We start from the raw sequence: 19,831 nt of genomic DNA on the forward strand, positions 1-19,831 counted from the left end.
ATAATCTATCGATACACTGCAATGCATTCGTGTAATAAAAAATAATTAATTTCTTCGTTTACACGTGTAGTGATTAATTGATATGAAAAATACTTATATCATTTATACGATACACATTGTAGATCGTGTATGAAAAAATTATAGACGATAAAATGTTAAATTCTGTACTAATATTACCAAATACTAATATTTTTATTACATACTCGAATAAGAAACATGTATATGTACAAAGTAAGAAGTTTAATCGAATAAATGATTAAATTATCGTATTAGACAAATACATATTTTTATATCTAATTGAACTAACGTTCAAATTTTCTTCAATAAATTTTCGATGAAAAATTAAAATACCCGCTAAATGATTTTTCAGCGTACTGATGTTGCCATCTTACGACGGAGGCCCTAAGTAAACGGGTTTTACAGGTTGAGAAAGGCAACGTATGTGAGCGGACATAGCGGGCGCCATAGTCAGCGGAACTATCTGCAAAGAAGATCACAGTGTGACGTAAACGACGATCTAAACAAGTATCAGCTGTGTAGCAGTCATTGTTCGTATCCGTTTTGGCAGTCGTACAAGAATTCTGTTTTTCTTCGTTTTCTGATCGTCGGGCAGCAGGTCCGACGGGATAAACGGTATACGCATTAGTCGAAAAGACAAGTGGAAAAAAAAAGGGGGGAGGCTACGAGTTTTCCGTAGAACGCAACCGTGGCTGCGTGCGTGCTCCAGCCCCAGCCCCACCAACGATCTTAGGGACAATAATCGTGTGAAAAACGGGGCGGTACGCGCATAAGCCTGGCCTCGAGCGGCGAGTCGGACGACGGTGGACTCGCTCCGCCACCGCGCAAAAGGTCCCGTAGTTCTCTCCCGACTACCCTACGACCAGCGGACGAGCACCACACCGATCCCGAGATGGAGAACTATCGGTAACGCAATCAGGGCCCTAGAACATCGCGAGCGCGTAGTCAACACACGAAGGGGCTTACCCCCTTCGTAATGACGCTCTCACGTATATCTTCTTACTTCCAGAATCACAAAACGTATCAACGTCGGATTCCTTTCATATGTGCTGTCTCTCAAGCGGTTTTCTTATTTCTTGAAATCATTTCATCGAATAGTCATAGATCTTTTGTACGAAAACATAGTGTTTTAAGATTTTTGCAAAGAAGAAGAGATACTTGTGTCAAGATAGAATGTACCGATTAGTACCACGTATGTGTTAGTATTGCGGACCAGTTATTGCCATCACGGGTAACATTTCCGTGTGCATGACAGCGTAATGCAACAGCAGACCTCAAACGGTGGCATTTCCTCCGGACTTCAGCAAAATGGGGGTACAGCTGACTCTGGTGGACCTCATGCAAACGGCAACATGATACCGGATTCGGACAGTGACATCAATGGTGTAAATGGCGAAACAAATCAGAATTTGGGACCACCGAAAATAATGGACAAAACTAATCAAGATATTGTGAGACTCATTGGACAACATTTGAAGACAGTTGGACTTGAGTATGTATCGTTTTTCATTTGACCCTTATGTGCCTGTAAATTCTAGCAAGGAAGGTTGTATTCGTCGGACAATCATAAACATTTAACGTATGCTGCGTTTATAATTGATACATTAATTTATGTTACTTACATACCATTTTAAATGTAATATTTGATGTTATAATTAAATTTTTGCGATAATCCCTTTACTCGTATAAATGTTTTTAAGTGTTTCCTTTGTTTCTTGAGTTTTCTTTGTATGTACGCATTTATCAGAACTATTGTATCGCAACCTATCTGGACTGCATACTGTGTGGTGGGAGAAAGCTAATTATAGAACCTTGAAATATAGTCACTAGTATCTGCAAGTTATACTTGCTTTATAATGATGTAGGCTATGAAAAAGAGGCATATGCACGTAACAAATATATAAATTATTTTTACAATTAAGTATATTGTTATTGTTGGATATAAATTCAATTCAGACTTCCATAACGTACTACAAATATTTAATTGTTACAAGGTAAAATTTGTTGGTTACCCTACACTAAATAGGAATATGTCTATAATAAAAATTTGATGGTTAATTGATTAATTATAAAAGTTTTATAGTTAATCATACATGATGAAATGAAATGGTACTTTCAGTCGTACAGCAGATCTTCTTATGCAAGAGTCGGGTTGTCGTCTAGATCATCCTGCAGCTGCAAAATTTAGACAGCGTGTCATGGATGGAGACTGGACAAAAGCAGAACATGACCTTAACGAACTTCAATCATTTTTAAATGGTGCAAGTCAAAGTCTAGTGGTAATGATCTTTATATTGAAATCTTTTAAGTATGATGAAATATATATGTATACATACGCATGTACATTTATATATTATATTAATACTCTACGATTACAGGAAATGAAGTTCTTATTACTAGAACAAAAATACCTAGAATACTTGGAAGAAGGATTAGTACTGGAAGCATTGCAAGTTTTACGCAACGAACTTACACCTTTAGGTCATAACACAGGTCGTGTCCATCAATTATCTGCATTTATGATGTGCAGTGGACGTGATGAATTACAGGTACCAGTATATACATTTTACTAATAGTATTATATTGTAAGAATATATGCAGTGTAATGTACATTATATATTTAACTGCATTAGTGTTTGATTACCAATGTGCTTTCAAAGAATTAAATTTTGTATGCATATAAAAATATTCTGAAACTAACCTGCTACTGAAAATTTGATCACTAGCAAATAGACACTTGTTAACAGACACGTGCAGGCTGGGATGGCAAAGGTGCAACATCGAGAGCTGCTCTAATGGACAGACTACAGAAATATCTACCACCCTCTATTATGTTACCACCACGACGCCTTCACTCGTTACTATGCCAAGCTGTGGAGATGCAAAATCAGCAGTGCACATACCACGTAACACATACTCAGGTACGTAATTCGTTTTATTAATTTTTAATGATAAAATTCTGCTTAAAATATTTTGCTCGACATCAATCTGTGAAGCGTACAACTATTAATTTAACATATATATATATATATACTTAGATATCAACGCAAGTATTATTATTTATTATGTTTTACCTTTCAATCAATTTTAAATCGAGATCATCATTCAGTGGACTACAATGCCTTCAAATACTACTTCTTTAACTATGGTATTATTTTACACAGATATAATAATTGTAATTAATTTCTATTGTAAATTAGACGAGTTTAGAGAATGTGTCGCTGCTTGTGGATCACAACTGTAGCAAAGAGCAATTCCCGTGCCATACTATACAGGTGCTCAATAATCACTGTGACGAAGTGTGGTATTGTAAATTTTCACCCGATGGTCTTAAACTAGCTACAGGTTCTAAGGATATGACTGTCATCATTTGGGATGTCGATCCAGTAAGTAAATTATTAAACGTAATAAAGTAATAACTTATCACTACTTAAATAACGATTTTCTAATAAAAACAGGAAACATTGAGAGTAACTCATAGAAAAACACTAGAAGGTCATACTTATGGAGTAGCACTGATTGCTTGGAGTCCTGATAGCAGCCTTCTAATTGCCTGTGGACCTGAAGATTGTCCAGAGCTTTGGCTTTGGAGTATTGATCCACCCGATTATGAACTACGCGCGACAGTTACCCAAAGTACCGATGATTCACTTACGTCTTGCGCCTGGTATCCTGATTCGCGTAAATTTGTGGCTGGAGGACTTCGAGGACAATTTTACCAATTTGTAACATATCAGTCAAATTTATTATATATTCAATTTCACTATTTAGTTTAAGAAAACTTTAAACATTGAATATATAAATATAACATTTTAGGATTTAGAAGGTAATGTGTCAGAATCTTGGGAAGGAGTTAGAGTAAAATGCTTATGGTGCAAAAGTGACGGAAAAACTGTTCTGGCTGCTGATTCGCATCATCGAATTAGAGGATACAATCTTGATGATTTATGTGACTTTACAATGTAAAATTACAGTTACTATTATTGCAAATTGTGTAATGTCGTAACATTGTATTCGTAAAAATATTAATTTAATATTCTAGATTACAAGAAGATCATCCAGTGATGTCATTTAGTGTAAATAAAACAGACCGACTTGCACTTCTCAATGTGGCTAATCAGGGTGTACATCTTTGGGATCTACAAGATAGATGTTTAGTAAGGCGTTTCCAAGGTGTTACTCAAGGACATTTTACAATTCATAGTTGTTTTGGTGGTGTAAATCAAGATTTTATTGCATCTGGTAGTGAAGGTATGTTAAATTATTTAAAACAAACATCGTATTATTAATTATTATATAATTTCATAATCATGAAATTACAGATGACATGTAATTGTATTATTATTATATGGAAAGATATCATTTTTCTTTGTATTACAGACACTAAGGTGTATGTGTGGCATATCAAAAGAGAACTTCCTATAGCAACTTTAACAGGACATAGTAGAACAGTAAATTGTGTATCATGGAATCCTGTATACCATCAAATGATGGCTTCTGTATCAGATGATTGTACAGTGAGAATATGGGGACCTAGATCATCTTCTCCAGAAAAGGCTGAAAGTGATAAGACTGGTAAGTTCAATTTTATACAATAATGCTCTCGAATTTAAAATATTAAAATATCTACAAGAAAATATTGAGTATATCAAAAATAATGTTCTACATACACGAAATTCACGTAAATATAAATTAATAGCATTTTATAACAAAATAAGAATAGGCTTATCTGATGATGAGAAATAAATTAAATTGACGATAAAATTTACAATGCAATTGATTTACGCAAATTATTTTTAAATTTTAGCGCCATTAGAGAGCAACTCCTCAAATGGTAGTGGATGGCGTGAAATGATATCGTAGCGAACTACAGTGCATCAGTGTTCCCATGACCTCATGGTGTTCAAAAGACTGTCATATTGATCGTCATACTGACTTTTTCCTGCCCCCAGCAGCTATCTCTTTATGCCTCATTACTGTAAGTCTGGGTAAACGACTACTACTGAAAGTAAATGAGGGATATGTTAGCATTGACTGCTAACTGGTTACAAAACTAACAATCAGACGTTATTTGAAAACCCATTTCTTTCTGATTAACGGATTTTATATGAAACCGATCCGTTTGCCTGTCAAAATTAAATTTGAATAATTTACCGATGTGAGTTAATGATTGAAAACAAAGAACAGCATAATATGTTGACTAGTATAGGTTATGGCAGAATAGAAATTCAACAAATTCCGTCTTAGCGTTAATGTAAAGAGAAAAAAAATGATTGTGCATTAATAAGAACATTGCAGAAAGCAAAATTTGTGGTTTTGCGAAATTATAATAGAAAATTTGTTTTGGCAGAAATTATGTCAAATTAACCTTTCTAAAAATAAAATGTAAATAACAATTTTCGTGCTTGAATTTCTAATTAATTTTTTTAATCGTTAATGAAGGTGATACTACTCATTTTTCATCACATATGTAACTGCCATCTTATATACAATGATACTGTATGTTTCAAATTGTATGGAGATGTCTTGAAATATGGTAAAAAGTGTAGAAGTAATATAAATATTCTGTAAAACAAAATTTTATTTCAGTAAAATAATTTGCAGTGAGGGACAACTGAGGTAAATTGTGAACTTTGCAAATGTCTAAACTGTTTTATGAGACAGACAGTTTAATTCAAGATTAACAGAGAACAACAAATCTTGATGATTTTATTATAGAAATAAATAAACTGGCTTTGAAATTTGAACATCAATACTGAAATTAGTACCTTTATTCAATACTGTGATTTTATATTGAGATATATGCACTTGGTGTCAAAAATTTATAAATATTACATTTGCCTTAAAACTGTCACGCTTGTAAAAACTTAAAAATAGTATCGGTAGGCTGTATAGATTTCAAATATTTATTTCAAAGCATTGATTTCTTGATATAAATCAAATATCTTTATATATCGCATTTCTTTTATTACTAGTGTTATTGAATCCCATTATTACCAAGTGATAAAAATTGTCGTTCATAATGTAATAATATTTTGAAATCATAAATCAAAAGTGAACATATATTCTGTGAATAGCTCACAATTTGAACATATATAACATTACAGCATTTTTTCGCGCTGTACTTCTTACATTTATATGTGATGTGTATATTATATTTCTATTTTGATCATATCAAATCATTATAAACAGTAGTACTCCATTTTTTTTTAACGAATTGGTAAACATTAATTCCAAAAAATGCATGGACATGTGAAAAGGATAATAAATTAATAGAGTATATATTTGTTTTGATTAACACAATAACATCTCAAAATATGATCATAAATAAGGAAATAAAAACACTAAAATATTACCAAGTTTAAAAAATGGTAACAAATAGTTAAAAACAAACTGAAGGTCTCACAATATCAGAAACTGTAGAGTATATGTGTACAAATACTTTGAAACAAAATAATACTATAAATACATTTACATGAAATGAAAATGTCTGTAGTTTATGTCCTTGAAATTATAGTCAGATAATATGATGTCAATCACTGTTATCATTTGCATTTACCTCTGGTGCCTTGGCACTTTATAATCTAAAAATCTTCAGCATTTTGTCATAATTTGATTTCATCTTTAATTCATAACTTGATGTAGTTTGCAATATGACAAACAATAAGTAATAGATTCTGTCTAAAAATATAGCGGCATTCAAGTTCCACGTGTATCTTCATTGTTAACTTTTCAGTGATACCTTCCGTTTCAGTCATTTGTAATATTGAGAATGTAATACTAATTGTCTGTTTGTAATTAAGTACGTTTGTATTTGTTGGCGGAACATAGAAAAGCAATAAGGAAATGTCTTAGAAGTCTTCTTTTTTATAAGATTAATATAATACAATAACTTGAGATACAAAGTATGCCATGTTTGACAAAGTAAATATAGAAATTTGCATAAAATATTAATCATTTAAATTATTTTATGTAAATAAGGGGCGAAAATGTTTCATATAAATCTGCAAATTAAAGGAAAGTAATTTTATATTTAATTTATAACAAAAAGTATGAAATAAATAATTCAGGTGAAACAACTACTTTTTAAACAGTATTATATTATGTTGAATCATAATAAACGATTTTTAAATAATTTTGGTCCAAGTGTATCAATATTTTAAAAAAGTAATAAACAGTAACAATATCAGGTTGTAACAAATGTACTGTTTGCTTTAAACATTTATCTACAAATTTCCTTGCTATAATAGGATTTGTTATAATTGTAATCACCAGTTCATTTTGGGGTCTTTCAAGATGTCTTATTCTTTGTTCATCTTTTAAATTAAAATCTTCATTTTTTAAACTTGTACACCACCTTCTGCAAGTTCTTTTATTCACTGCAACTTCGTCATATGCATTCTAAATGTTTTTCACTCCTAAAAGCCTTTATAAGGCTTGTATAGCATAATATAGTGAATGTGCTCTTTTATTAATTCTATCATGCAATATTTCTAGAAGGAAAAAAAATTGTAATATTGTTTTCTACTTTACATAAGGATTTCTATTACTGAATGAACATTAAATTTCTTCAACTCTTGGAAATGGACAGAACTTTCGTTACAATCTGATATTTGGGCATTAAAGAATAATATATCTCCACATAACAATTTGTGTTTTCACAGTGCAATTGAAATATCTATTAAAGTAACAAATATAATTAGATTATAATATGATTCAGCTTTATCAAGAAAATAAAACTTGTTTAAGAACTTTTATGTATATTATTATCATTATTATTATTATTATTATTATTATTATTATTATTATTATTATTATTACTACTACTACTACTACTACTATTCTACATTACTTTCTTAATTTGTTAGATTTTACATTATTATTTCATATGTACATAAAATGATAAATATATGGTTTTATGAAAAGAACTGCCGTTTGTTACAATAGCAATGTGTGTTTGTTCTTAAAATATCTACTTTAGGTACTTCATATTAAAGTTGCGTAACGTTAGGTAGTAGTGGTATTATTTAAGACCAATAATGCATGAGCTAATTGCTTATGTTATTCATAATTTATATAAAATATTTTAAATAAACTATAAAAAGTCAGCCAAATGCGTGAATAAGTAGTTATGTTTATGTATAGTACATGTAACAATGGACATTTCCTATTTTTCATAAATGAGAATATACTTCGTAACTTCCTAAAATATAGCCTACGTTATTTAACATGTTGTTTCAGTGAGGCACCGCTTGTATTATTGCAGATTAAAAGATTGTAATAAATTTAATAATAGATTGATGTAATAATTGGAAATTAATCGTATTAAAATTAAAAAAAACTTTTTATACAAAATTTATGCTTGACTTTGAACTTTTAATATATCAAATTAAATAAGAAAATAGTGGTATTTCTTGTACAAATCACAAGAAAAATTATTTTGATGGTTATTCTTTTATAGTTGTGTATGTAATGAATGCCATTCATAGTACAGTTTTAATATTGCTTTAAAAATACGTTCCCTACTTGTATATTTTATCTGTGCTTACTTATGTATGAAAGGCTGTGTAATAAATATTCTTCTACAATCTTTAATTTAGACTATTTCCATAGGTACAAGGGCCTGTACTTTTTCCAAAATATGTACACTATTAAATGAGTAGTACAGTTATACAGATATAATGTTACGCTATGGAAAAAGTTTATTATGATACGTAATTTCTATACTAATTATTTTGTATTTATTTATACATCTCCATAGTCTATGAGACGAATATTAAATTACATCTTAAACAATATTAGACTTTAAAATACTGTGTGTATTAACAATTCATCACAATAAATTATATAAAACAGGGCCTAATTAATAAGGCTCGACGAATTTATTTTACGTGCTATTGATGATTAGTTACTACATTTTTTTTAGTTATATGTACAAAAATTTATATTGTGCGTCACTTTCTCTTACTTGCTTTAAAATCAATTTCATAGTATATTTTTTATATTAATCTGTTTCATACGAAACTCTAAAATTTTAAATTTACCGCCATTATTATCGACAGAACATAATCGAATAAATACTATACTTTCGAGAGTTTGCACAACGTGAGTGAGCCGGGTAAGATTGCACTATCCCTTCCTATCGCATTTGATCTCGATGTCTCGAGAAGCACATCATTCTTTACGGTATTGATGATTTCCATTTTAGGAAATCTTGTTATTAGCTAGTATGCTTTACAAGAAACCAAAATCGAAATATATATTAAATGTCCGCTGTAGCCTGAGTACAATTATCTTTGCTGAAATTGCATTTCTATGTGGATCATATGCAGTCTGGCACTGCATGAATACTTCTCGAAGTAAGTCGTATATCACCTTTCGTGATTCCTTTATGTTTTAGGTTATTTCTGCTCGTATTCATGTTCGTGTATCATAATTCGTACTTTTATAATAACATACAATTACATGCATCGAATAGTTAATTAAAAATACGAAGATAGTGAATGTCCATAATTAAAATTTCTCGTAATTTATTGAAATTATATTTGAACTGTCAAAAGTTGACAGTGTATCAAATTTTTATAAATTTGTTCAAGAAAATTTTAATACGAATATTAATATATAATAGATTGCAGATATTTTATGCATCAGAATTTACCATTTATACTAGAAGGATATTATACGGTCTGTGAAACATTGTCTAACGATAATACATTAAGATTATATGATCAATCAGTGTGGGAAAAGCAACGAAATGAACATTAGATCTTCATGGAGTTTGTGAGATGTTTAGTATTCTTAATAGGAAGTGGTGGTCCTAGATATTGTTTCCTACAAATTCAGTCTTGTAAGAAAAAAGATTTACAGAAGGTATGTATATATTTTAGAGGTAAATATAATTTACAAAATCTTGATAGGTTCTTTAGCGAGTCACTTTTTCATATATTAAGACATGAATTTATGAACAACAATTGTTATTTTCGAATATTTGTAAAAGTACAGTACAATATATTGTTGTGGTCTTCATTACAAGCTATTTCGCAACATTTTCTTCCAGAGGGCATGTTATTACAATAATATCATAATTATGTACACCGACAGACAATTAATTATCTTCTTTATATTGTCTACACACCATAGAATTTGTACTCAATCTGATTGCTTCTAGTATGATGTTATTGGTTAATAGGAACAGAGAACCTCATAGATTCTACTCACATGTCAGAGGTATAACACAAATTAGAGCAATGTTTGCAATATTTGCAAAAATATGTGTTACTCTAATTAATAACACTGTGTGTAATATACTGATTTATTTGAATCTGGTCAAAAAAATATTTTAATGAAGAATATACTGTGACCTTAATATAATATTTAAATATTTCATACTATTCACATTTACTCATCATAAAATAAAATAAAAAGAATTTTATAACCAACAGTTTTTATTTACATTTTCATGTTGTAAATATTTATCACAATTTGTAATAAAAAAATGTTACACATAATAATTTAATCTTCATTGCGGCAATTTAGCCTAATAGCTTGTGTACTTATGATTTTCAATCTTTGAATAGGAAATTTTCAAATATAAACAAATAAGAAAAAATTTTGAGTGTCTTAAAACAAAACATTTGTAAAAATAACTCTATATTTGTGACAAATACCAAGTATTTTAAGCTGAATTCTCTACAGGATATAACCTTTGTTGAAAAATAGCATTCAAACAGCAATATGGATTCCGCTACTCTCATAGAAGGAAGCTTATCAGACCGCATTACCAAAAGAGATCGCGAAAGGAAAAATATCATTGAAAGACGGAGAGAAGAACGGCAATCATTGGCTGTTGAAGCTGAACAAAGTAGTTATTTTAAAGACTCTTTTTATTCAATGTGCAAGAAGATCAAAGAAATGTTAGACGATGCACCTAGTGTTCCAACATCAGCTCTTCCTGGATTATTTGATAAAACAAACAAAGAAATTCAAACACTTAAAACTTATTTATCACAATCAAAAATGTTTCTAAAAGTTTACGATATTAGAAGAGCACAAGAACATTTACAATTACTAGAAAATGAAGCTTCTGATGTGGAATTAAAGTTATTACCTAAGAAAAAATTTGGTTTTAAAAATCGAAGAGTTGTAAAAAAGACTTGTGATAAAACACATGATATGACAGACGGTTTAAAGGATTTGAAAATATCAGAAGGAATTGTCAATGGTTCTACAAAACAAAATCACAAATTGTCAAGTAAATATGGAGACAGTGCATGTATGTTATTAGGAAAAGTTGATGAACAACTAGTTTTGGATGCTGAAAATGTGAATAAAAATGATATTCTGCTTTCTGATCTAATTCGTTGTACAGTACGAATTTATGGCACACCTAGTACATTGCACATGATAAACTTAAAACAGTGTACTGTACTGGTTGGGCCAGTAACATCATCTGTATTTACCCACGATTGTAATGAATGTGTATTTGCTTTTGCGTGTCAACAACTTCGATTACACTCTTCAACGGATTGTACTATTTATTTACATGTTACTAGTAGATCAATCATAGAAGATTGTACAAAGATACGTGTAGCGCCTTACAACTGGTCTTATGAAGATCAAGCAAATCATTTCATTCTAGCTGGTCTTGATCCAAAAATAAATAATTGGAATTGCATTGATGATTTCAATTGGTTATCTAATGAAAAACATTCACCAAATTGGTGTATTCTCGAGCCTGAATCACGTGTAAAAAGTTGGGATTAATAGATATAAAAAAAATAAACTGTGAAATATGAAATTCTGTTTTTGAAATAAGATTTTTTTTAAAGTTAGATACTTATTTTGTTATGTAAATTATTTATGTGTATACTTCGCTTTTTCACAGACATTACACTATGTAAGTGTTTTATATACTTACAAAATATTTAATAAAATTACTGTTTATGAATTATAGATAAGTAATATATTTTTATATTGCATGCATCATGTCCTATTAAAATCATGCAGAATCTGAATTTGTTTCCCTTCAATAAAATTAAAGAAGTAAGTATACTTGCTTCATTATTTTAATATGAAAAGTAAATGGCTGCAAATACCAGACGAGTAAATATCGTTTAAGAACAAATTTTAAGTTGACGTATGCATACAATTTATATAAAGTATGCATTATCATAAAAGTTAGGCATTTGGGTTAGATTTCAATTACATTTCATTTTCAACCGTTTTACTCAGTACAACAGAGGAGGCATATAATATACGTTACGACAATGCGATCTCTCGTCGCGTCACAGACAAGATATAGGATCAGAGTTGGCAGGAAAAATCCCACAAAGCGAATAGAAGGGGTAATTTGGAGATAGAGGGGAAAATAACGGGTGACCTTTTGTATTGTATTGTACTGTATTGTATTGTATTGTGTTACTCGGGGTAAACAAAGGCCTAAGTAAGGTTATATATGTAATATATATTGTGTGTGGGTGTGGGTGTGGGTGCGTGCGTGCTTATGTATTTTATGTATATTTTATTTTAATTTTATATAATTTTTATAAATACTTCAATAACTAATATTTTACATTACAACAATGATGTAAATAAATAATTTTTCAAACTTTATTCTATATTTTTTTCTACGTTTAACTAATATTAAAAATATTAATTTATATCATTAAAAGAAAATACCATTCGAAGTTTTCTATTGGAAAATCTAACTACTTTAACCCTGTAACAATGTAGTGAGATAAAACCAATGGAACATCTGATATTTCGTTCCCTACCGTTATTTCGCAAGTATGAACCACGGCATTAAGTATATTAAGCTCCTCCATTATTCACCTCGTGGAATTTTCCTGACAACCCTGTATACTGTAGTGTACAGGATAGACAGAACATTCAATAGAACTTCCTGGCCGATAATTCGAGAGCTTTAGAATATAGACAAGGTATAAAATAGATGTTTTATCTTATGGGAGTTGGTGTCACATGAATTGAATTACCAACCTCAAGAAAAATAAATAGTGTGAAGGACATTGTTTGTTTAATAACAATAACTCTGGAAACTGTATAATACAAGAGATATAGATTTCCTTTTACAAGTATTGTTGATGTAGATGAAATATGAGATATACATTACGGATAATGCTTTTCCGTGTCACACAGATTGGAAGCTTTCAATTCCTCTTATCATTTTTGTGTCTCTTCCAATGTTATTGATTGGCACCAGAATTTACCTTATTTAAATAAACTCTTTTTTTTCCTTCGTTTAATTCTATAGTCTTTGGCTCATTTTTCTTATTCTTATCAATTACCATATCTACATATGATATAGAAGATACCCTACAATTAAGCTAGACTTATGAAAAACTATATGCGAAAAATTGCACCCAATTTGCTAATATTATTTTCTATGTAATTAATAATTGTATTACACTCCTATTGGTTATACAATTACTAATTGCATATTAAATAATATTACTAATTGCGCAGATTTCACCATGTGAAGGTTGCTGTATTTGGAAATATGCCCAAATTCGTTAAAATTTTATTTCAATCCTAATCAATGACGTTAGAAGTGATACGAAAATGGTAAAGAGGTTTGTGAACCCTCGATTTGTAACATGAAAAAACATTGCAATGCTGTTTTGTATCTCACTTATGTCTGAAATATAAAATTAGCTCTAAGAGTAATTCAGTCCGTTTATCGCTAGATGGCTACATTTATTTCCATACCGTCTATTTTCTTTGTAAATAGATCACCCCGATGAATAGATTTTTATAAAATATGTATCATATCAATTTGAGAATGAATTTCAATATATGTGATCGAAATTTTACATATTTTAGATAAACGATGTGTATACAAACGTATTAAAATGAGATAATACATATTTAATTAATAATACTGTTGCTTGGATTGATATCCTTTAAAATTAAATCTTATAAGAGAATTCAGAATATTTTAACATGAATAGAGCATTTATACATGGCTAAAAAAGGGGAAGCAAACAATACCAAATTTGGAATATATAAAATTAATATATTTACTTTCATTTAAACTTAAGTATATTGTATTTACAGTTTTTTAATGCAATCATACTCCTTACTATAAAAATGATGGATAATGTAATTTCATACAGTACTGATGTATAATTACTTTAAAAAATGCTATTTTAATAGATTAATAAAATTAATTCAGTTCCATTTCTTGAGGTTCTTGTTCATCATTAGATTCCAGCATCTTTTCTTCTTGTTCTCCAGCTTCCTCCAATTTCTTTCTTTCTTTAAGTCCAACAGCAGGTGATCGTATGAGAGTTAAATCTCGATGAACTTCTTTAATATCTCTTTCTCGTTCTAATTCTCGTCCTTTACGTAGCCGCTGCATTATGTGTAGATTTTGCCTCCTATGTCTTATGGTTTCTATTTTCTTTATTGCTACGACTGTTTTATTCCATAATTCTCTATTATATTTGATAGGAATGTTCCTTCTCCTTTCAAATTCAAAAGATGGGTCCACCCCCAATTCTTTTCCAACTGTTTTTCTGTATGCTTTAGTCCATTTGACTTTTCTTGGATTTTTCTTCTTCTTAAATGCAGCATGACATTTTGAGCGACAAAATTTGAATATCTGTTAAAATTAAAATTTATGCCACTAGTTATGAAATTATAATATATATAGTCTAATCGTACAAAAATAATTTTCAACGCATGACAATCCAAAACATTCCAAACGTACACATAACCCGAGTAAAGGTTAACTACGAACATCATGACTGTAATATTTCAAAATAAAATTGTTTTTAAACTATTTAACTTAAAACATTCATATACGATACATTTAATAAAATACTGACCTTGCAATCATTTCTGACAAATTGAATTCCGTGTCCCGGATAAATTCGGGACGAACAAAAATAACACGTTTCTATGCGCATATTGCATTAGGTTATGAAAACTCTGGGTAAAAATGGTAATCGGCAAAACGAAACACTCATAAAATAGTAGTAGCAGGAGACAACGCCATCAGTGAAATATTTTCCAAACTGTAATTATACTTTATAAAAGAATTTTATAAATGTGCTTCAATTTTGAAAAGTATTTATTTTTAGTCGATATTACAAAAGAAAATTTATCGAGTACTGCACATTAATTGAACGAACGAAGAATAATTTTTAAGCTTTATTTTTATAATTATTTTAATTTATACGATGAATTGTACTAGGTTCCAATTTAAATACCAATTATCATTTTCTAAAATGAAAATATTTTACCATTAAAATTAAAAACTTTTTGGTGAAAAACAAACGAAACAATGAACTTATTTTTTTATTTCAATCTACGTTAATTAGATCACCTTGATGCATTTAGTATCTCTCGAGTCATGTAATGATGTTTCATAATATTGTTTAATCGTTGAAACTTATAAATTATCCAATTGTTGAGTACATCTTATTGTTGTGCATCTATTGAACCGCATGATTGTTGCATCGCAGAGCCATCTGACAGTGTAACTTCTTGGAGTCTAGTCAGTGTTCGAGAAGATCACTGCGTTCATTCTTACGTGTACAGTTAGTAAAAATGAACGTAGTGGCGAAATCGACGAATCTGTCGCCGCTTTTAAAGTCGGCGACAAGTGTTGTATCAAGTGGATTGCGTCCAGTAGCTGGAACTGGTAATGCTGTGAAACAAAAAATTATTGTTATGTCTAGCGTCAATCACAAGGTTAATCAGAGTATTTCTGAAAGCATTTTATCCGGACCTCTTCGTGTAAGCTCAGGAATTACAGGTTCGAAATCTTCTCTTAAACATCGTTTTATGAGTTTTCGTATTTGTTTTAATAAACTGCCATATTATATATTTCGATTATATAATCGCGCAGTGTACACAGTATGCGGTTTGCAGACCACTGTTCTACCAATCGAGTTTGCTGCCTCACAAATTTGTTGCAAAATTTGTTGAAAATGTTGTAATTCTGTTTTTTTATTTATTAATTAAAAATCTGTGCAAACCATTTGGCTGACGGACAAGTATTATTCTAAGTAATAGTATTTTCATTGCATCTTGTTATTGCAGGGAGCACACAAACATTACAAAAGAGGTTGGCCCATACCGATGTACAATGGCCAGATTTCTCTGCGTACCGTAAAGACTCTACACAAGACCCGAAAGTGAGAAGTAAAGACAATGCAGATGAACGAAAAGTCTTCTCGTACCTTCTCGCTGCTAGTAAGTAAAATTTGTTGTCATCGTCTATGTGTTTCTCGAGGTTCTACAGAGACATATTCTTATTTGTTACGTAGCTACTGGAGTATGTTCCGTTTATGCGGCTAAAGGAACCGTCTACAGTCTATTAAGTACTCTGAGTGCTTCGGCAGATGTAATAGCACTGGCAAAAATAGAAGTTAAACTCGATGCAATTCCCGAAGGCATGAGTGCTGTTTTCAAATGGCGTGGAAAACCCATATTTATACGACACAGGCAAGTATTTAATTAAACAAATTGTACATATTACTTTCATACATATTCGATAGAATTTTTATTTTGTAATAACGATAGGCCAGCACATGAGATCGAGAAAGAAACACAAGTCGATGTTGCGTCTCTTCGCGATCCACAAGCAGATGCGGAGCGTGTAAAGCGACCAGAATGGTTAATTATAATTGGTATATGTACGCATTTGGGATGTGTCCCAATTGCCAATGCCGGTGATTTTGGTGGCTACTATTGCCCATGTCATGGTTCTCACTATGATGCGAGTGGAAGAATTAGAAAAGGTCCTGCGCCTCTAAACCTCGAAGTTCCACAGTACGAATTTGTGGAGGACAACATGGTAGTTATTGGTTAATGCATTAATATCCGTAGTCAAATGATAACTTTATTTATAACAAAATAATTTGGCCGTGAATTCGGTCGAAAACTGTAAATTTGAAGGAAACATGTTATCCATGTTTCGAAACATCAAGACAGTAAAATGTTACCAACACAATTGAGCTGTATAAATAATTGAAATAAAGTTAAACCAAAATGGAACCAACCCATTTAATTTATTATTATGCAGAAACCATTATTTAACGAAAAATATTTGTACTTTAATCTTCCGAAGTAAAAAATATATTAAAATAATTATTTTCTATTGATTTTCACGCAAACTGAAATACTTTAAAGGAATATAATAGCACGCATATATATATAGCATCGATAAACGTTTTCAAAACTGCGTCTAAAAATGAACTTGCTATTCTAGCAGCATGAAAATATCGTATATGTTGAAAAGATATTAAAGGCAAAGAGAATCTTCCCGCTTCCGCTAGACGGCGCCACTTATTCTAGACTAAATTTTCGGTTTCCATGCAAGACAAGGGCGTCCATGAGACCGAGAATCTGCCGGCCGATTCTCTGTTTTCAGTCGCCTTCGCTGCTGGCAGCGTACGGACGGTGGAGTAAAATTTTTTCGCGGAAATTAGTTATCTTTCTTAACATTGTCACCACTTCACCACCATCATATACAATGATACGAAAATCCCTAACCCTCCGACGAGTGACTTTCGTGATCTGACATTTAAAGAAAGAACAAAAAATGTATTGTCGAAAATGAGTTTCTCTCGTGCGTGGTACCGGCGTTTAGCGGCACGTCGTGAAAGGGTTAGAATTGAGTAGCATTGAACGCTTAGAATTAAGGTGACACTTGAAAAATTAGGAAAAAGAAGAATACGAAAAAAGGCGGGAGGCGGATGCGAGGAAAACCAATTTTTGTAAGTTTAGCTTTATTTTATCTGATACTCTTGCGATTCTTTGCATTTCACACACACACAAGTGCTTCACCATTCGTCTAATACATCGTGATTTTTTAAATAAAAATATAAATATATAGATAATCTTGATACGCGGCTCGAATCAAGTTGTCAATTTGAAATATGAAAATTTTCTTTAATATTTATTCTCCGCGCTTCTTGTAAGTTGTGTTCGTCTATTTCTTCAACTTATCAGCATTTGTACATATTTTTACATATACACACTGTTCGGTAGCTTTTAACGAGATTCGTCCAACGAAGATTTTTGTTTAATCGTATGTTTTGGTACGTTTTGCCATAAAAAATCGATAGGTAATAACTTCGAAGACGATGTACAAAAATCGTAAATAACCAAATTTGAAGCATTCGGATAAATTATCGTTGTATTTATTAACAGAAATAATTATTTCGTTACAATTAAATCGTAGAATTTCGTGAAATATTTTGTTACGTAGCTGATTGCCATTGAATGGATCTTGCGTGTACTCCAGTACACAATTTCTAGCCCATTTATCCTTACAGCAACCTAGAACAATTGTTTTGGTAACCTTAACGGCACATGTTTATGTTCCTGCATGTTTAGTTCCGCCGACACGATGACTTTTGTACATTCGAATCATACTTTGCATCCTGTTAACGGTCCGAGCAGGGGTACACGGTTTTTGTGACACTACTTGCGTGCCTTTCGATTCGTGTAAACAAAGGCAAGCTCATAATTGCTCGAAGCGGGCATTGTGTTAAGGTCGGCTGTGCATATCGAAAGTCGACGCTCTTCGATACCGTCGTTACGTGTCTTCGCCTATAATATCCACGTTGCGCGAATAAACGAAACGAACAAATCGGGTGGTCGGTGCAAATCGAATCGAGATCGAAGATTACAGCGTTTACGGTGTCTTTGGTTCAACGTTTGGTAAGCGATTACACGAGAATCTTGAAATATTCGTTCAAGGAACTCGATACTTATTCCGATAGATGTATCATAATCGACGTTGCGTTTTTCACGCAAGTTAGTTCACGACGATAGAATTTCTCATAGAATTTCGTATTATTCCATTACGAGCGTGTTTCGGCAATCGATGGGAACGATCGTCGGTGTTGGCTTTGCACGCGCTACAAACGTTTATACCTCGTAATACGGTTCTCCCGATAAACGTTATTTCAGATGTATACGAGTTAATTACCCTCTCGATAACATCGGGCAGGCCCGTTCCATCAAAGGTGTAACAAAGTTGTTCGTTCGCTTCTTACACTTTGTTATTCGGTGTTGAGCGAGCGTGTTTGCGTCGATCTGGTTTACTGTTTGCAAAGCCGATAGCTTGCCCCATAGAATTTTCGAACACTCGGCGTTGTTGTCCAGCGAAGTTGCAAGTGCAAAGCCGCGACGAGTGAGGCTTTTTGGACGCGAGCCTCTCCCCTCCATCGGTCCTCGTCTCTATCCTTTCCCGGTTCTTTCTTTTTCTTTTTTTTCCTTCTATGCGTCTCCGCTGCGGCGAAACCACGTGTACCGGAGTTCTAATTCTTTATGCAGCCGGCCAAGGAAATTCACGGTAGGAATGCACGGAAGGGAGGTTGCAAAATCCAGTTCCCCCTTTCCTTTTTTTCCTTTTCTCTCTCGCAAGAGAGAGAGAGAGAGCGTGCGCGCGCGCGCGCGAGAGAGAGAGAGAGGCTGTTTCGTGCCCTGCATTCACGGGACGCACTCGTTCGTGCGCGTGTGTGCACATACACGGTCCAGCCACACGTGTCCGTGTGTTACGCACCAGCGGGGAAAGTGCGCGAGCGAGCGAGTGCGTGTGCTTCCGAAAGTGAGTGGGACACGCGGGCCTTCGCGCTGAAGGAGAATCAATAGATGTGCGTTGCATCTTGCCCCTCTTGTCCCCCTTTTCGGCTGCCCCACACACCCTTCTGCCACCGACTCGACCTTCGCACGAGTGCGCCGCCGACCGATACGCGCTTCTCTCTGTGCCGTCGAGCATCCCTTCTCGGCGATTCATTATTTCGTTTTCGTTAGAGGTGCAGTTCAACCGTCGTGG

At 32.3% G+C, this 19,831-nt stretch overlaps 5 protein-coding genes across 11 annotated transcripts in view; 4 read left to right on the forward strand and 1 right to left on the reverse strand.

The window, feature by feature from the left end:
- The first annotated feature begins 473 nt into the window (after positions 1 to 473).
- LOC143153941 (WD repeat-containing protein 26) lies at positions 474 to 6,020 on the forward strand. 3 transcript variants are annotated; one of them, XM_076325606.1, is made up of 11 exons: positions 477 to 924; positions 1,274 to 1,510; positions 2,138 to 2,297; positions 2,397 to 2,567; positions 2,766 to 2,939; positions 3,219 to 3,404; positions 3,477 to 3,743; positions 3,835 to 3,980; positions 4,061 to 4,269; positions 4,399 to 4,593; positions 4,826 to 6,015. In XM_076325606.1, the coding sequence occupies exons 1-11, from the start codon at positions 911 to 913 to the stop codon at positions 4,879 to 4,881; spliced, it is 1,815 nt and encodes a 604-aa protein (XP_076181721.1). In that variant the 5' UTR covers positions 477 to 910; the 3' UTR covers positions 4,882 to 6,015. The 3 variants fall into 3 exon arrangements, with proteins under 3 accessions (XP_076181719.1, XP_076181718.1, XP_076181721.1); XM_076325604.1 differs by having other exon boundaries at positions 474 to 924; positions 1,028 to 1,510; positions 2,138 to 2,567; positions 4,826 to 6,020; XM_076325603.1 differs by having other exon boundaries at positions 475 to 924; positions 2,138 to 2,567; positions 4,826 to 6,019.
- A 3,121-nt stretch (positions 6,021 to 9,141) lies between these two features.
- On the forward strand, positions 9,142 to 12,621 carry Tbcc (Tubulin-binding cofactor C). Of its 4 annotated transcripts, none has more exons than XM_076325670.1 (4): positions 9,142 to 9,377; positions 9,647 to 9,888; positions 10,076 to 10,245; positions 10,714 to 12,621. In XM_076325670.1, the coding sequence occupies exon 4, from the start codon at positions 10,753 to 10,755 to the stop codon at positions 11,779 to 11,781; it is 1,029 nt and encodes a 342-aa protein (XP_076181785.1). In that variant the 5' UTR covers positions 9,142 to 9,377; positions 9,647 to 9,888; positions 10,076 to 10,245; positions 10,714 to 10,752; the 3' UTR covers positions 11,782 to 12,621. The 4 variants fall into 4 exon arrangements, with proteins under 4 accessions (XP_076181785.1, XP_076181783.1, XP_076181784.1 ...); XM_076325668.1 differs by having other exon boundaries at positions 10,738 to 12,621; XM_076325669.1 differs by lacking the exon at positions 10,076 to 10,245 and having other exon boundaries at positions 9,143 to 9,377; positions 10,714 to 12,620.
- Positions 12,622 to 14,035: 1,414 nt separating this feature from the next.
- Positions 14,036 to 15,465, reverse strand: Rpl24-like (ribosomal protein L24-like). Its single transcript, XM_076325535.1, has 3 exons — positions 15,365 to 15,465; positions 14,865 to 15,053; positions 14,036 to 14,638 (listed from the first exon to the last, which is right to left on the reverse strand). Exons 2-3 carry the CDS (start codon positions 14,943 to 14,945, stop codon positions 14,201 to 14,203), a joined length of 519 nt encoding a protein of 172 aa, XP_076181650.1. The 5' UTR covers positions 14,946 to 15,053; positions 15,365 to 15,465; the 3' UTR covers positions 14,036 to 14,200.
- A 3-nt stretch (positions 15,466 to 15,468) lies between these two features.
- Rfesp (Rieske iron-sulfur protein) lies at positions 15,469 to 17,044 on the forward strand. 2 transcript variants are annotated; one of them, XM_076325534.1, is made up of 4 exons: positions 15,469 to 15,682; positions 16,084 to 16,236; positions 16,311 to 16,488; positions 16,567 to 17,044. In XM_076325534.1, the coding sequence occupies exons 1-4, from the start codon at positions 15,589 to 15,591 to the stop codon at positions 16,853 to 16,855; spliced, it is 714 nt and encodes a 237-aa protein (XP_076181649.1). In that variant the 5' UTR covers positions 15,469 to 15,588; the 3' UTR covers positions 16,856 to 17,044. The 2 variants fall into 2 exon arrangements, with proteins under 2 accessions (XP_076181649.1, XP_076181648.1); XM_076325533.1 differs by having other exon boundaries at positions 15,470 to 15,796.
- Positions 17,045 to 17,544: 500 nt separating this feature from the next.
- Chinmo (Chronologically inappropriate morphogenesis) overlaps positions 17,545 to 19,831 on the forward strand; it is an 80,643-nt gene continuing 78,356 nt past the window's right edge. The window contains exon 1 of the mRNA XM_076325265.1: positions 17,545 to 17,762. The gene's annotated coding sequence lies outside the window, so the exon portion shown is untranslated. The remainder of the gene's footprint in view (positions 17,763 to 19,831) is intronic.

The sequence above is a fragment of the Ptiloglossa arizonensis genome, chromosome 13 (assembly GCF_051014685.1).
Source record: "Ptiloglossa arizonensis isolate GNS036 chromosome 13, iyPtiAriz1_principal, whole genome shotgun sequence".
Taxonomy (NCBI): domain Eukaryota; kingdom Metazoa; phylum Arthropoda; class Insecta; order Hymenoptera; family Colletidae; genus Ptiloglossa; species Ptiloglossa arizonensis.

Bases quoted from the DNA above. Each gene is read 5' to 3' on its own strand.
- Tbcc (XM_076325667.1), top strand. From the start codon at position 9,790: ATGGAGTTTGTGAGATGTTTAGTATTCTTAATAGGAAGTGGTGGTCCT. The intron at 9,889-10,737 runs GTATGTATATAT...GTTGAAAAATAG, and splicing joins AGAAAAAAGATTTACAGAAG to CATTCAAACAGCAATATGGA.
- LOC143153941 (XM_076325603.1), top strand. The intron at 1,511-2,137 runs GTATGTATCGTT...TGGTACTTTCAG, and splicing joins TTGAAGACAGTTGGACTTGA to TCGTACAGCAGATCTTCTTA. The intron at 3,744-3,834 runs GTAACATATCAG...ATAACATTTTAG, and splicing joins GAGGACAATTTTACCAATTT to GATTTAGAAGGTAATGTGTC.
- Rfesp (XM_076325533.1), top strand. From the start codon at position 15,589: ATGAACGTAGTGGCGAAATCGACGAATCTGTCGCCGCTTTTAAAGTCG. The intron at 16,237-16,310 runs GTAAGTAAAATT...TTTGTTACGTAG, and splicing joins CTCGTACCTTCTCGCTGCTA to CTACTGGAGTATGTTCCGTT. The intron at 16,489-16,566 runs GCAAGTATTTAA...TAATAACGATAG, and splicing joins CCCATATTTATACGACACAG to GCCAGCACATGAGATCGAGA.
- Rpl24-like (XM_076325535.1), bottom strand. From the start codon at position 14,945: ATGCGCATAGAAACGTGTTATTTTTGTTCGTCCCGAATTTATCCGGGA. The intron at 14,639-14,864 runs GTCAGTATTTTA...TAATTTTAACAG, and splicing joins TTGTCAGAAATGATTGCAAG to ATATTCAAATTTTGTCGCTC.